This window comes from Amia ocellicauda, chromosome 8, assembly GCF_036373705.1.
Source record: "Amia ocellicauda isolate fAmiCal2 chromosome 8, fAmiCal2.hap1, whole genome shotgun sequence".
Lineage (NCBI taxonomy): Eukaryota > Metazoa > Chordata > Actinopteri > Amiiformes > Amiidae > Amia > Amia ocellicauda.
The window spans coordinates 42447774-42465564 of NC_089857.1; the positions used below are offsets into that span (position 1 = coordinate 42447774).

The 17791-nt window shown below is 41.1% G+C and overlaps 1 protein-coding gene across 3 annotated transcripts in view; it reads right to left on the bottom strand.

Moving 5' to 3' along the window:
• Positions 1–633: 633 nt before the first annotated feature.
• Positions 634–17791, bottom strand: part of nrg1 (neuregulin 1) — an 83856-nt gene continuing 66698 nt past the window's right edge. For 2 of the 3 annotated variants that reach the window (XM_066711496.1, XM_066711494.1), the window contains 6 exons: positions 14165–14188; positions 12049–12151; positions 11402–11528; positions 10399–10529; positions 8940–9143; positions 634–6917 (listed from right to left, as the gene is read on the bottom strand). In XM_066711496.1, coding sequence (XP_066567593.1) covers positions 6251–6917; positions 8940–9143; positions 10399–10529; positions 11402–11528; positions 12049–12151; positions 14165–14188 — 1256 coding nt within the window. In that variant the 3' untranslated portion in view covers positions 634–6250. The remainder of the gene's footprint in view (positions 6918–8939; positions 9144–10398; positions 10530–11401; positions 11529–12048; positions 12152–14164; positions 14189–17791) is intronic. The other variant, XM_066711495.1, reaches the window with a different exon arrangement.

Genomic DNA, 17791 nt, shown 5'->3' on the forward strand with positions numbered 1-17791 from the left:
AGTGGCGATGGGGTCAACACACTTGCCATGAGTGAAAGTTGTGTCAGATCTTTTCCTCACTGACAAATGAAAGCAGAGACAGCACAACATACCTGTCAGCATATCGGTCGGCACTCAGCGCCCTCTTCCACCAGAGGGGGAAGAAACCTGTTGCAATCAGCACAACTCAAGTGTCTATTGACAATGTGTGACATTTACTTTACACGACTCAGCTTGGCCCGAGTGCCTTTTAAAGTAATTATGCAGAAAAATAAAGTCCTAGTGAGATTCATGGGAGGAATAATGCATGATATTAAGAGTATGTTTGGACTACAATTAAGAGAGAGACAAGAAATCACATTTGATATTGCAGCAAGTGATTTTTGTGTTCCCTTTCAAGAGAGAAAATGTTCAGGGGGCAAAACAGAGGTCTGTGATGTCAAGTGTCACTTTACAAGACCTACGCCTTCAGATTGTGTGATTATGACACAAGATATGCAGTTGATATTGTTTGAGGGCGATGGAGAGTCATCTAGGCACTACAAATTAGTGGCAGCATCAACTCTCATCAAATCTGAGATAAATTAACAGAATTTACAATTATAAATGTAACGTGTATGACAATAAGGAAAATAACTGAAGGAAAAGCAATGCTGTTGATGCCATAATACAATTTAATGAATCATAAAAGGGTACAAAATTGAACTTCTTAAAAAAATTGCAACTTTTAATAAATAAATAATAAGATATTGCTGAGTTTCCCATGTGAGTGGCAAAAGACTTCGTTCAACTATTTTACACAAGATACATTCCTTATTCTCAACAATAAATTATTTTAAAGAAACAAATATGGATTATGAGAGAAAAAAAACAAACCCGAAGAAATACTTTTATACAACTTAAAACAATCTGTTATGTGGAACATTTCTTTAAATAAGAACTAGCATGTACAATGTTAGGTTGAATGTTGAAGGGTGCCATTTTAGAAAGTAACTTAAATAAACAAAATAATAAACAATAAACATTCTCCAAATAATAAAAATAATATTTTGTATATGCTGAGGATCGAAAGAAAGAGAATCAGAAAACAAACAAACAAACAAACAAACAAACAACAACATAAACAAAAACATTTCTATGTCAGTCTGGTTTATAATTGGAAATTGAAGTACACAAAGTGAACCCAATGATCCGAGCAGATATTTGACTGTTATATAGGGCAGTATTCACATCGTATCACTACTCTGTGCAACCATCTTTTCTTGTAATGCAATTCACATAAACCTAGCACTGCTGATGTAGTGTCTTACAGGGAGTTGCCCTGATCAATGCTTGTGTCGTTTGAGCGCCGATGAGACTCAGTTTCAGGGTCTTCCCCTTCTCTGCTATGAGCAAAACTACTCTACAGCCCAATTCAACAGCAATTGTGTTGTCATGATTGTACAAAATGAATGATCAGACTTGAAGTGAACAGTCAGGTTTTGCACAGCTAATTGAATTCTGCTGCAGGCAGTTCATTACAGAACCCAGCATGAAAATACAAATCAAATCTCAACCTTGAAATTACTCACGGGCTCCTACATCTGGTAGTACATAGACTTTTCGCACCACAACGGGTTTGAGTGCATAGTTTAGCTTCAGGTGAAAAGACATCACATACATCTGATCGTTGATGTGCCAACGCGACACACGTGGTCACAAGAGAACCCACTGAGACTGAGTGAAGTCACCACAGAATCACGTCAGGTGGCATCGGGGTCATATGAACGACAGCCATTCGAGCTTGAAATAACGCAATGGGTTTTATCAGCGGGACACAACGGGGAGGAGTTGTCATATTGAAGTGTAGTCTGATAAAGCCAAGCCCAAAGTTTGTACAGAAATGCTCTATCACAGACGGCATATGTTCAAAAATGTGAAAGTAAAGATTCACTCCTGTTAATATTCCATCCCCTCATGTGACCACACAACCTTGTGTATGAGTCTGAGCTGGACATTGTATGTCTAATTCCTTAATCATTGAACACAAACTGAAGTAGTACTCACAATTTAAATAATAATAATTAAAGCATGAATATTTTTACAGGTATTCTGCCTAGAATAAAATAGTGCATTCTTACATTGACTACCTATAGAAGACACCATTTTATTCAAGCCGTACATTATCATTGCAGTATGCTTCAGTGATATAATGTCGTTGAAAAGCCTTGCTGATATCCATTTACCACGAATGTCATTTGTTTAGCAGACAATGTGCATGAACTGTATACAGAAATAAGTGTCCTTTGTCTATTTCAAACAAACAAGTTGGTCTTTAACACTGCATTGAACTCTAGCATGACAAATCACAATTCACAATAGGTCTCTAAAAATAAAATTAAAAATAAACATCAGTATATAAAAAGCAAATCAAATAATATAAATATAAATACTTTACGTACAATTGTATAGACATACTATTACCAAACAATATGTTTTTTAGTGTAAAACAGTTGTTCTCAACCCTGGTCCTGGAGAAGCCCCTTTTGATCCAACTGAGCTCTCAATTACTTAATTGAACCCTTAATTTAACAAATAATTTCCTACATCAGAGCCTTTTAATGATTTTAAACAGTAGGGGTTTAAGTTCAGTACAGAATTGTATAAAGAACTTATTAAAGAACCAACAATTTTATTACACAATTTAAAAAGTCAAATCTAAGCAGAATGTTACTTCAATTAAGATTCAATTAAGTAATTGAGAGCTCGGTTGGAACAAAAACCTCAAAGGCCCAGGGTTGGGAACCTCTGGTGAAAAATATAGTGTAAGGACCTTGAAAACACCATTTAAAGGCTCAAACCTAAAGCTGAATCCGAAGGTGAAGGTGTTCATATATAGACTGGAGAAGAAAGGGTCTTCGTTGTGTGAATTAAGATACCTACCCACTGAGGGAGGACTGCTGTACATATCAGATTTAAGGGTTAGCAGAGCGTAGGGGTGAGGTTTCTAAGACGGCTTTACAACTGAAAACACAGGGAGGTGAATTCCTGACCTGCCTGGGGGAGGAATCGCAGGGAAACAGATTTCCAAACAGAAACTGGTCTATGCTGGGCTAGATAGATCTGAGATTGTCCAAAATTAACTAAAACCTAGAGGACTGTATACATGCTGGGCATTTCCTTTACTATGCACTGGTGGTAATGTATGGAACAGTAATCCACAGACGCAAAGGGATCATAGCATCCAAATAACAGATACAACTGACAAAATGAAAGGCAAAAGGACATTTTTTGGAAGATACGATGCAGAACGAAAGAAAACCAAACAAAATTTAAAAAGCATTAGCAACGTTGTCCTTTCTTGCTGGTATTATTTTTAAAGTTGTTTAATTTTCATCACTGTTTTTTATGTACAATGGCAAACTTTTTTTTTTTTTTTTTTTAAAGAAAAGCTGATAAATTCCTGTCAGGTGTGCCAGTTCACCAACATTAAAGTTCAGCAGATATGCAATTAAGATTGTGTGTGTGTGTGTTTGTGTGCCTTTTGTTTTCATCTTTAGTTCTGTTGCAGAAAGCAATACAGGTACCTATTATTGTCAATCAAAGACCCGAGTGCCATATTAGCAGGTCATCAGTGTGTGCAGAGGAATCCACAAAGAGTGATGCATGCTTCTAGGGGCTTTATTGAAATGTAGGCCGACATCTCACAGCCTGCCGCCGGTCTGTGTACGTTTTGCATAAAGAAAGAAACAAAACAAGAGCAGATGGAACAAATTGCTTTTAAATTTTGAACATGACACACAAGATGTATGATTGATTAAAACACATGTATATATATATTTTTTTTTAATAGAGTTGTTTGAAAGTTGACGTTTCTGTCAGCTGGATGTGCCGAGCTAATTGCGATACATTCTCCCCTGCAGACACCCCTTGGGGTCATATCACAAGCCCTTCATCGATTGCACAAACAGATTAAAATAGTCCAGCTGTCCTGACAAAGCCGTGAAGTCCTCATTATTATATATATAAGTATACACACGTGTGCGCATGTGTGTGTGGGAAGCACTCCGCGTGTCACAAGAACTCTTTTCTCTTCTTCCAAACTAGTCCTTTAATGTGCAGAATGAGAAGAACGCATGGGGCAGGAGAAGGTGCAGAAGGAGACCCTGGCGGCAGGCTCTCGTTTGCTCAAACATCTCATGCACATTCGCCCGGTGCAACGCATGCATGCTGTCGGCCTCATTACAGGGGAGAGCGCGTGCCCGAAAATGCAAGAGTGCCTCTTTATTTATTCATTCACTAAAATCGTTCTCCTTGTACGTATTGTCAGCCTCGTCTCGGTTACAGTGCGTTTTGTAACGGCTCGTTATGGAACCATATTGGTAACAATGTTGCATAAAAACAATGTAATTGGACAGTGTATTATCTGTATGCCTCAATCCTCCCTAATCATGCTCGTTTAATGGCAGTCAAGCCACACCGGCGGAGAACTAATGACTAGTGCACCTCCACAGAAACAAACGAGCAACAAAAATAATATATTGATATTGATTTCTGACAGTGTGACTCCATGGGGGGTCACAAAGAGCAGAAGAAGAAATTAAGACTATTTACGAAGCTCTGGTGGCCCAGTAACCACAAATAAGTAATATGCCAGTAAATGCAAAGGAATCTGTGTATTTAATGGTATATTTACACAATATGAACTAATTATTGGCCAAAAGCAAGGCATTATGGGGTGGGTTTATTGATTCAGAGTTATAAAACAAACTGTAAACAGACAAATCAGCAACAGAACATGTAACAATTGAAGCGAAACCTTGAGCTAGTTAAGAATCCCCCTGACGGGACTTTTAAATTGTATTTTTGATTCATTTCTTCCCCCTGGGTATTTCCATGGACACACCGTCACAGAGGTCCTGACCCCTCCTGAGATAACACTACTATCAAAGGTGACTCTATTTCTTGTTATTACGAGTTTTAATTAATGTATTAAACTGGAACAGGAACTGGCAAACGAGCTTGTACACCGTGTGAAAGGCCTTGGAAACACAGAGGACGGATGGCTCTGGCAATTTTTTTCGACAGGCCAGGTTTTAAAATGCATCAAACAGTCATAGCACTTTTACAAATCAAAATGTGTTTTTCGCGGCACAAGCAAATCCCACTAAAAGTGTATTTGGCAAAAGAAAACTAAATTATTCTGTTGTGTTAATCTGATGATCCCCTGGCTGCGTACAACGCCATCTGACCTGAATAATCTGATTAGTCAATTATTGCAGCACAGTTATCTATAAATAAAAGGAAATATTATATATATTAACTGTGATAGCTGCAAATGTATTACATATGAAGAATACACCTGTGCTTATTCAGAGAACTTTAATTTTTAACTTCTGAATTGCGCGTACAGGTAAATTCCTGGGTGAAAGCAGCAGGGCCTTCCTGTTTTCTTTGCCGCGGGGTTGCCTCTGTGGTCTGCGGAGACACGACTGGTGCTGCAGTCTCAGGAAAGTTAAGGATTACATTAGTAGTCAGTTTGCAGCTTTCACTTCCACTATGATACGGCACAATACGCATATATCGTTGAGTATGTCTGTAGTTGGCTTTCGTCAGGATGCGAGGCTAAGACTAAATTAAAATACAAATATAATATCTCTTGACTTCACACAGTTAACATATGACCTAGAGTGCAGAAAAATGACCTAAAAACAGTGACAGTTGGGATTATGATGTCACACTCGACAGTGTTTGAAGTACACAAAAGCGCAACATTGGAACTGATTGCCAATACCTTTAATGCATTCGGTGAAACAAAAAAAGGCATTTTTTGACTGCAGGTGCACTGATCCTAACCAGCGTTATCACTATCAGATACCCCATAACGTATTACTTTAGAGCCAATGGATTGGTGGGAGGAAAGCACTGCGAGGAGACGACAAACAGCGCTCGCGTGGAAATACTCTGGAACAGTGTCTTTACGCTGAACAAAACATAAAGGCACCATTGATATTTCTCTCCATTGAAATACTGTCAATTTTGCTACATATGGCACATTCATTCAGAACTCAAAACACGTTTACATACATAGAATTTATAAAAGACTTTATTCACTACTGCTAAAATAAAATAGTTTAATTTAAAGTATTTTTTTTTCAGTTTTTCTTTCTTTTTTTTAATTTATCTATTATTTTCCTGGAATACTTCATTTATATAAAATAAAGGTTTACCGGTGACTCTATGTATAATAATAATTATTATTATTATGAATATTATTATTATTATTTTCGATCTATACAGCAATTGGATCTTGATTAGCTATTACACTGGACAGCCGAGCTGGCAGATCCTCCGACGCAGACAGCCGGTGGCCCGTGTTAGTCCTGCCCCCCTCGGCCGGCCTGTACCCGGGGGTCGTCTCCAGTGCGGCAGCGAGGGGGTTCTGTAGGCTGAGGAAGGGCGTGTCCTCCCCGACGCGCTCGTCTTCCGTCTCGCTGCCCGAACTGCTGCTCTCCGTGCTGCTGTCGCTCTCGCTCTCCGGCTGCTGGGGAACGTGGCCATTGAGCTTTGTTCTTTTCACCCGCCGACCGTTGGTGAGTTTTTTAGCGGGCTGCGGCGCGGTCGGCTCGTACTCCTGGGTGGTCTCATATTCGTCGTCCTCCGCGAGCCGCAGGGGGCTGGGTGGGGGGCTGTGCGCCTCGTGGCCGTGGTTGTAGTGGGCGGACTGGCGCTGGTACTGGCTGGGGAGGAGCTCCTGCTTCTTGTCCCGCGGCCGGGGTGGCGTCACCAGCAGGAGGGGGCGCTCCTCCTCCCCCAGGGGGCTGACGGCCACCGAGGGGATGGATGTTGCCAGGCTGGACATTGGCGGAGACATCTCCGAGGGTGGGGACTTCGGGGACATGGGCGGGCCCGGGTCCACTGGAGACATGCGGTTGGGTGTCGTCATGGCCGACACGTACCTTTGGAGGACAAACAAACAGGGGAGAAGGGAAAGTTCAGGCATTTTGCCAGGAAGGACAGAATCTACAGGGGTAATTTATTTATTAAAACCCTCAATCAGTCATGCGCAGGGCACAAGACAATACTCAGGGGCTGCTAAATATGTTCTAGGCCTAACATAACAAGCACTGGCCAAAACCAGCATCGTTTTAACTTCCTGTGGAGCAGTTTCCTCATGCCCCTCACGATCGGGGGGACAGAGACACATTAGGTCTTCAGCGCCACTGTCACATCATCTGAGTGATGAAAGCAGATGGAGCTTCTATTTCTCAGCAACCAAGATGCTACAACCTGTGACCCCCGGGTCCCATGAGCAGGTGTGCGGCATGCTGCGCTGTCACTGTCTCACAAAGAGGAGCGCAATGAAATAAGCAGAGGCGTCCCAACCAGGCCTGTTTACAAATTCAAAATCTGCTCTCTCCTTTCTTCATTAATATGATACAATTCAACACGCTCCCTGACTCCTGCCCTCAGCCCTTCTACATATGGCACTGCCCAGACAACACGATGTAAGAGTCTGATGGTACACAAACGAATACGACACGAGAGTGTTTTGAAAGCGTAGGAGGGTGGGGGGGTGACTGGGACGATGTATAGCTGGAGAATACTAACGACGGCACACAGAAACACCCCGGTGACAGCCGTCACGCTGATCAGAAGAAGCGCGAGTCGCTGGCTTCCCCTCCGCCCAGACTCCCTCAAATCCACAGCGTCTTACATTCCCTTTAACTTCCCTGCCTCCTGCTTATCAATACACAGAAGGCATCTGAGAGAGGAAGAGCTTTGGGGAATACAACGACAGAGACAGGAACACGGTGTAGAACAACGGCAAATGCGAAGAACACACTAAAAGTGTCAGGAGAATGGAGATAAACTAAGCATATCGATGAGAACTTCGAGTCAATCATGGCGGACGCGATTAGATGCCAAACAATCGTCTGGATGCAGGAATTCCTCAACATCCAGTCACTACTTGACTCAAAGCTACATTTTCTTCAAATAATCTGTCTAGTTTCTGCTTAATTCACAACGTTGCCTTTAAAAAGATACCAAAACAGCGAATTAATCCCTGCCTGCACTTACAATGTACAAAAATAACTGAGACGGATTTGTTTTTTAGGTCAAAAAGGCTTTCAAGTGTAAATATATCATTAAGAAGCAATTTTACATTCATTCTTGATAGTCATGAATATTCAAATTTGCAGCGCAGGGAAACACAATCCCCTGGCCTTAAACACCTGTGCGACTTGGCAGTTGTGAAAAATAAAAAGTTAATCTTTAGGGTGTTTTTTTTAGCAGTTATTGAACAAATTCCGTTCGGATCAATCATCACTTCCTGAGAATTAGGAACGGTTCACTGACTTTGTATCCCCCGCTGACAGGGAAAACCATTTGGTCAAACATAAAAATGTCTTGTGTTCACCTGCCGCGTCTTGTGATTCCTCCATTCATGAAAGTACATACAGGGTTCATTTCGCAACAGCTAATTGACATTCTTGTAAAACTGAATGTGTCAGTCAGTCAGGCCTGAGAGTGAGGGTCTATTCAACCAAGCAGCCCACAAACAAGGCTTAGCATTATTATACAGCATGTCAACCTTTACCTTTACCGTTGATCTCAAAGACTGAGCTGCTGCCGAAACCGTTGGTATAAGGTGGCCACACACCCACTACAATCAACACATTGTGCCGAACACACTTCATGTGGCTTTTTTGGGTGGGTCACAATGAATCCCCTTATTTTTAAAGGTATAAACCTTTTAATGTTTTGTCAGTTAATCCTGTCGGTACAAATAAACAAATCCGCATTCATGCGATTCATACAAATCTTTAAAGAAATCCTTTCAAATTAATGACTTCAGTTCACAGGAAGCAGAGCTAGGTAACCGTGCAAGCCCCGGTCTCCCCGGTTTTATGAGCATTTAAAGAGGACACTACCAACATGGCCAGCAGCACCGCAGCCCTGAGGAGTGGCATCAGTACCTCTCGCTGTGGGGGGAGTCTTTGTAGGAGTCGGGCGTGTCTCTGGAGCTTTTCAGGTAGGAACTGAGATCCCGTGCACACCCTGTGGCGTTGAGCCTCCCCCGGTGACTCAGCGGAGTGGTGTGTCGACTGGTCTCCATCGATGACGTCATCAGCACCGAGCGGCTCTCTGACACCAGGCTCTCGCTCGGACCGTTGCTCCAGCTGGGGAAGGGAGAGGGAGGCGCAGCAAACACACATGAGTAGAAGCAAGGAAAAAAACAACAACAAAAGGGGGCTTTGTGGTGTGAAAACAATTAAAACCCCCCAGGAGGCTGACTTGTCCGGTGTGTGTAAAACAAAAGACAGAACACAAACAAACAAACCAACAGGAACCTGGCTGTTAAAATACATTTTCATCCCACTCCGGTCCCCATCCAACTGATAAAAATGCAGCGCTGGAATAGACGATTGAAACACCTATTGGCATGTTCCTCGTGTCCGCCGTTCCCCCTCGACAGCCGCGCCACGTGCCTCGCGTGTTTCTGACCCACCTCCCTGCACACGAGGCTCTCTCACGTGAATTCATCCGCAGCGCCGGCCAGCGTTTGCCCTTTAGAAACACGACTCGGCGAGAGAGAAGGGAATCACGTCCAACACCGGAAAGACTGATTGCCAAGATGATCTTTAGTCAGAATACATTAGACCCGACTTGTCCTTCGCCTCACGTTTGCAGAGTAACTGGTGACATTGTCAGCAGGTCTGCCAAGCTTCGCGTATGCACACTCCAAAAGGCCACGAACAAAAGACGTGGTCTGAAGTCACATGATGACGACAGACAAGAAACAAATGGGGTCTCTGGGTAAAATTCCACCTATGCCAAAGGTCCACTGTTGTCCAAGGTGACACAACATGTAGAGATGTTCATGACAGTGCTCCTCTTGTCCTGCACTGTCCTATCTTCGTCTCAGGAGCATTTCCATGTGTGAAGAAGGGGCTCGTGGACAGCTGCCTTTGCCACAATGCCCTAGTGCTTGATGCGTGCCATAGACAGACTCGTGATGAAGTTTGTTTGCATGTGTGTGTAAAAAGGAAATACTTTCTGCCACACAGCAAACAAACTGTCAGCGTTTTTTGTGTGTGTTTTTTATCAGAGGTGCAGAGGTAAGTTTTAATAGTGAAAAGCCTGATTAACAAACAGGAACATTAAGGCAATGGAACATTTATTTTCAACATCTGTATACTATCCATTAGAAGTATAAAATAACGATTTCCGACAGTCTAAGGATCCACCACATTAATACAATCTGTGCCGCGTGAAAAGCAAGCTCCACAGACAAAGATAATGGCTCTTTGCTGATATGCACCCATAAGAGCTTTATTTTCCAAGGGAACAATCTTGGCGTGTCAGACGGGATAAAGGATCTGGGAAGAAAAGGCTGTATAGTGGTGTGAGGAGTAACAGCTTTTATTTATTTACCTTTGACTGGATGTGTGAGTCACGGTGGTTGAATGGTGTACTGTCGATGTGTATTGGCTTGTGGAGAATGATGTTTCCGTCTCCTTCTCGATGTTGTGCACGGCGGGGATGGGATTCTTCGAAGCGTACTGCTAAAATTGGAAAAACAAAGGAAAAATTGAGCTTTACAGATCAGCACAGGAAGTGGCTGTTTGACCCCGCGTTCACCTACAGTTACACATAACTACATCGGCTCCACAATCATTATGACGATGCACACGTATGCATGCTTTAAAGGTTGGCTTTGCTGGCGGATGCAGTTATCATCATCATCATCATCATGTGGTCTTTGTTTCCGAGGGGTTAATGGTTCAATGAACTCCCAACTCTCCCATTTTACAGCCCTGACTGCGGCAGAGGTGACCATAAACTCAGCACTTTCAATCCCCAGTTACGTCTACTGGGATGCGGTCATTACTGTAAAACTATACAAGCCTCTGCACAGGTTATTTCAGCCATAATATAGTTATTTATATCTGTGGCATTTTCAGTTTTTATATCCTGCCACAGGATAACATGTCCACTCCTTTCTACCTCTCTCTCTCTCTCTCTGTCTCTCTCTCTGTCTCTCACTCTCTGTTCTCTTTTTGTAAAATCAGTGTTGTCTCTGAGGGCTTTACCCTCCAGTCTACAAGTTCTTCAGCCTCTGAAATCTAATTTGGAGAAACAAATGTCCCGGCAATTCTATTCTCTCCCAGTTCCCCAAATGTTATTGTGAATAAATACAAAAAAAAAAATTATAAACTTGTCTGCAGAATATGACAGACTGGAGACCATAAGGAAGCAACCAGTGAGATTGTGGGGGGAGGTATTTATGGGCTGTGATTAACAGAAGTGAAATATTTATCTAATAGCAAGAAAGAGAAAGAGAGCGAGTGAGAGAGAAAGAGTGTGAGAGAGACAGAGAGAGAGTGTGTGCATATAAGAGAGAGAGAGATTGCCTCTGAAAAGGGCCCGAACTCACATTGACAAGCTGGATGCTCTCCATGGGTGGGTTTGGGCTTTGAGGCCCGTTGGCCAGACTGGTCATGTTGTTTCGCTCAGACCTCAGACTTTGTCTCAGGCGATCGTGAAGCTTTTTTCTTTGCTTCCTGTTTTAGTAGAAAAATACTTCATTACAAAGTTATCAACCTGCTTTTCTTTCCCTGTTTTTTAAGCGTAAGCTGCTTCTGCTTCCTGGACTTTGTTTAGAGGGGTAAGTAGTGCCAGGTATGCTGAAGCATACGAAACTAGAGAATATTTCACACAATAATAAAGGCTTACTGGTGAATTATATAGAGAAAACAAAGTCTACATCTTATAAAGCACAGTACAAAGTCTATTGGAAAGGCACAATATTACTCTTGTTACCGAATAGCAACTTATTTATGATTTAATGGTTGTATCTCATAAGACTGACTACAGCTAGACACACAGACTGCGTTTTTCATTTCTCACTTAGGTCATACTCTGGGAGAATAAGGAAATAAAAACATAAACAAACAACTCAGCTCGTACAGCTGCGCTCAATGAGATTATGATTAGGTCACTGAGAGTTGGTATATGTGATACTGAGGTTCCTAATCCATAAACATAATCATAGCTATTAGTGGAATAGTAAAAATAAATTACTTGGTTTTGCAGTAGGCAACAACACACATGATTCCCACCACTAAGAGCGCGATGCAGATGCCTGTAATTGTTAAAACACGTTTCTGGTACAGTTCCTCAGCTTCTAGAAGAGAGAAGCAAACATTTGTGATTTCAACTCCTCCATAGACATACACACCATAAACACAAACACCTACAGTAGTGAAACAGGTAGTGAAGAACACAAACATGTGTCTCCTCATTCTTTAACTTTATCTCATGCATTCACACATACGCACACATGCAGAAGTTATTTGTTTACACATACTTATTAATACAATTCCAGTTTAAATATGATGATTATATTAGCGGACACTGGTATTGCCATCTATTCTCCAACTCTATGGATGTTTGTTGAAAGGAATGTCAGTGGCCAGTAGGATATAGGAACAATATTGCATTTTAATTTCTATCAGATGGTACATGTTTTCAGTGGCACTTTGTACCGGAAATAAATGTCTGGTTGGCAAGAAAAATACATTTCAAGATGACTTACTGTAAATAACCACTAAAAGTTTTGTTAGAGCAATTTGGGGTTTTACTGCCTTACAAAACTGGAATTGAAAACATATTTCCAAAAGCTTTCCTTCTTGGATATAAAAGAGAAAGCAGAAGACTAAACACTGAAATTAACACTACAGGAAACTCTTGAAAATAAAATAATACAATGGCGATGGCAATACGAATGTCCATGTAATGTTACTAATCACACAAACTTATTTCACACACACGCAAACATATATGTATGTATACAAAATGTACAATATTTCATACATATACATGATCAGAGTTTAAAATCAATACACATGTTACAATACATTTTATACATTTAAATAACAGAGGAAGGGTTTGTTCACAGGACTGAACATTAATAATTCTGTAATTGCTTTTAATGTAAAATGTCTTTGATTCAACCATGATATGTTTGTTTATTTTTTCTTTTAAACTCAATTACTATTCTAGAGTAAAGCAACGACACTTCTCACATACAAACATTACTTTATATAAATCATTATACCAACTGTCCTGTACTTTTTTTTCTTCCTATTTTTAAACAAAGCAAGACCGTACGGGTGTGTAAAATCCTCACCAAAGCCATCACGGCCGTGTACTTCCTGTGAGCAAACCCCGGTACAATGAGCATTTCATGTAACACAATTATTAAACAATTGTTTACAGGAAACAGAGGCCATCGAAAAGAGAGACAGCCGTTAATCTGTATGGATGATGTAGTGGATGAGGGAACACAGAACGATGACACGGGGACACTAACAGACAGAAACAGAAGAAAAGAAGAAGAAGAAGAAGAAGAAGAAGAAGAAGAAGAAGAAGAAGAAGAAGAAGAAGAAGAAGAAGAAGAAGAGAAAAACATGGGGGGGGGGACGCAAAGGGTTGAGGGAGGCGTCTGCAGACCTGGCGTAGCATGCTTGATACTGGAGGAAACAGAGTGGAGAATGCTGGGAAAAGGCTAAAGCAAAGTGTGAAGGGATAATCCATACAGCATAACCAGTAAACTGTTGTGACCACCTACAGGAGAGCAGTGTGTGTATCCCATCTGAGGTGTGAGATCATAAAGCAGGGTCAAGTGCCGTATACATATTTAAGGACTTCACCCGGTCTCTAAGTCCATGCGAGTTACACTAATTGTATGTTAAAGACTGCATGGTGCACATCCTAGTCTAATGTTTATGAATAATTGAGGGCTCCTTAATCTGCCTTCACTTATGCATGCATCACTTTAATCAAGATACCTCTGAGGCTCGGAGAAGACACACTTTCAGGCAAAACGTGAAGTAGGTCACCGCTTTAATATTTCTATTAAATCATATATATTTCAAGTTAATTGATGAGTCCTCTACAAGTAAGAAACCCTACAAAGATCATAATTGTACATGCAATATTTGTGTCTTCATAAAGTGAAGTCGCTCTTTGCTTGCTCTGGGAGATTACTCTGAGCTCTGTGGTTGATGTTTTTTTTTTAACGTTATGGCTGTATGATCCCTTCATAAGCACAAGGAAACTGGTTTGGAGTTAAAGGAAAGTTTTAAGCTCCTAAGGATCCTAAATCGGCAAGCTAAAAAGAATGATCGGTCCATACCCATAAATTCAATTCCAAGATGCTCTGCCAATTCAGACAAAAAGAAAGAAAAAAGGGAAAAACAGTTTGAGAAAAGAGCATTACGCTGCACTCAAAAAACAAATCACACATGTACACTGACGGCTAATCCATGTTTCCGCTGCTAATGTGATGCGAAAACATTAAAATTAGACTGTGCCCGGCTCAGCTGGGATAGTATTCAGGTGGCTGAATGGCATGTATCGCTCTGGTTGCAAATAAACTGGCTGTTCTCTATTCTTCTCTGTGTTATATATAGTATATTTTTCCTAAGGTATCATTAAAAGTACTCGCAAACATACTACTATAACTACTACAGTACTACTTCTACTAATAATAACAAGACAATAACAACAATTCTCACAGCACCACATAATCTGAGGCTATCCCGATGGAACTGTATTCCTACCTGCAGAGGCTATGCACATGGGAATCTGTCACATGACTAGGTTACAAACCTGTGACTAAAACTACACAAACCCAGCATCCCTCATCAGCGCCAGGAAAGTCTAGCTATATACATAACAGGACTAAACTAACTAAAACTAGTGCTCCCTCCTTAATAACTAATGGTCAGGACTGAACTGGACACATGTATCCATCTTTTGAATGCACATCAGTAAACATAATTGTGTTTATTTATTTTTAGAAACTGTTTATGAATCAGGTGTCTGAAGCATCTGATGTCCTCAAACCATTTTGCTACAGAACATCCCCGTCCCCTTGTTCACAAACAGCTTAATTCAAATTAGCACAGCGGTGAAAAAGACACAACCTGTAACTTGTTCAGGGTCCAAAACCGTGATGCTTCTACGTCAGAAGATATTCGTCTCATTACCAATTTATCGAATAGCCTCAGTGAATGTGGATACAGATGCATAAGGACAGCCACAAGTAAACTTAATCGGATCAATTCTCATGGTTTATCTATGGTTTCTCAGGGAGGGAGTTTAATCCAGCAACGGCCGCTGCATTATTTACTCACAGGATATCGGTTAAGAGGAAAACGTAACCAAATGTATATCATTAGCCTTTAAAAAAATATATTCTGCATCTCACCTTTGATGTATGTATTTATTTATTTATTTACTATAAATGGGTAAATAGCTTTAAAAAAGTAAACATTTACGCTCAAAATAAAATGACTTTTTTCTTACAAATGTGACACATTCCCTTTAGCCATCTAAGGCATCAGTTTATGTGTAGTAAATGACTGTATTAAGGAGATTTAAATGGCATTTATCTGACATATACAAGCACTACAAAGTAACTAGTAAAATCAGTAGCATGCACATGCATACATTGTGGTGCTTTGTTCCACTGCTTGTGTTAACTGAACCTCAGTCTTATCTGTGGTCAAGCACTTTCAATATTCATCTAATTCAACGGGAAGTAGGCACTTAGAAATTTAATTTATATTCTGTATATAAGCATCACAGGAAAGCATGCTGAGAGAATCATGCAAAACTCATTCTCAACACAACCTACACAGCAGTACCAACAGTGCTTTCTGCTCAGAGCCACTGCTCACGATGGGTTAAAACCACCATCCCCATCAGAGACGATTAAAGAGCTCTTGCCTTCATATATAAAATATGTCTCTGCCTTGTGTCTATTTCCCCTCTCCTACTTTCCTACGTGCTGCTTAAAATAATCTAATTAGTTTTCAGCCAACGTCCTTGTAAACACGCCTGATATTTTAAATAAGGTGCGCTGTAAATAATTCATAGGATTCGCGCTAAACAAATTCTCGAAATTTTACAAAAATTGGAATTTCAATCTTAGTCAAACAGGAGGCGTGAAGTTATTATTGACCTGTTGTGTTGTGAAAACGGTTTATAACATTGCGGTGCCACACGTTAATGCAGAAAACCCTGGGGCCAACAAAACAGATTAGCTCTACATTCCCAGGGAAATATAGCAGATTCTCAACACTTGTCACCTGACTAGATTGTTAAATTACCTTACTGTACATATTGAGGAGAATTTACCCCAGATCAAATTCCCCATTAACAAAAGATCAGAAAACACTTGAAAACGCTGGATATTTGACTGCATTGTGTAAAAAGTACAACTTACAAACAAAGGCAGTCACATGAACTAGGATAAGTGTAAAGCTACATTTGTACAACAACAACAACAATAATAATATAGAAGTGATAATAAAGATAGAAATGTCGTATCTGTAAGCTACACTAGCATTCATTTCCCAAGCACCACTCTGCTACAATTGCCAGATGCCTTTTATTTCTTTGTCCTTGAAGCATTCGTAAATATTTCTCTGAGAGTCAGGATTTAAAAGTGGAGCGAAACCCCAGAGACGGCGCTGACGGCTCAGAAACATCCTTCAGAGCTGCCAGCTCAGTCTTCCAGGTAGCATCGCCCTACGTGGCACCGCGATCGTGTTGCCGCCTCTCTCTCGCCAGAGCCACTCTGGAAAATTAGATTTTGGCAGCTAAAAAACACAATGACCTTTTCTGTCATGTTTTCACTATCGATTTCCTCTAACAAAGTGAACATTTTACCTACAGGACGCGCTTGAAAATATTAAACCGGGATTCCAGCCCTCAACCGCTGGAGTTCTCAAATTGCCTGGAACTTATTTCTATAGTATGTGTTAAACAATGGACTTCCAGAGGTCATCTTCTCTACTGTGTGTTACACATCTATAGGGGGTTGTACAATATCATTTTCTGGAGGGGGGTGGTGGTCTAGTGTTGTCTTATGTTTCCTGCACTTTTCAATGTCTCAGTCAAACTCCAGCTTGATGTCAGAACCTGCTGTGTAGACAGGTCATACGAGAGCATCACACCATATCTTTGACATGACTGATTCATCTGACGTCGTTCAGCTATCAGAGCTCTGTTTACCTCCATTTTGTGTTGCCATGGGCTTACTTAGTGGACGATACTATATTGGAGAGGGGTACGATTAAAACCCAAGTATACCACATAAGTGCATTAACTGAAGGGCCAGTAAACTTATCAATAAGGAGCCTGACCAAGAGTGGAGAAGCTCCTGGGTCTAGATTAGCTATATCATATCGTCTCAGGAGAGGCATGTGTCACATTGTATCTCTGATACGCCTCTCATGTGTGACCCAATTAACTGTGCCCCAGCCTTGTGGCCTCCTGATCTCAGACTCGCTCTGTCCCCAGGTTGTTTTCTCTACGCCGGAGCAGAAAGAGGCTCCTCAGCACATCTGTAGTGCTGATGCTGCTTTCTGTCGTCTCTATCCTCTCTGACCTTTTTTTTCCTCTCCCTTTCAAGAGCAAGAACCGATTTTTGGCAACAGAAAACAAAGACATTAAGGTATTAATGTCCTCCGGTACTGTGAGGCTGATCACCAAGGACAAACCTCAGTCCTTTCTGGGATAAGTCTTCTCCACACTATACCAGTGTTTCCTAACACACTGCCTGGTTACCTGGTCGCTTATCCTTAACTTATACAGCTCCCCCCCACCCCTAAAATCACAGAGAGCTCTTTTTGCACAGAGAAACAATCCAAATGTAGCACTGAAACTCAACTGAAAGCTGATCGGTGTCCACAGTGACACAGAAACTGTAATCTCTGGACATGTTGGTCCATCTTCATTAAGTTGTCTTGCT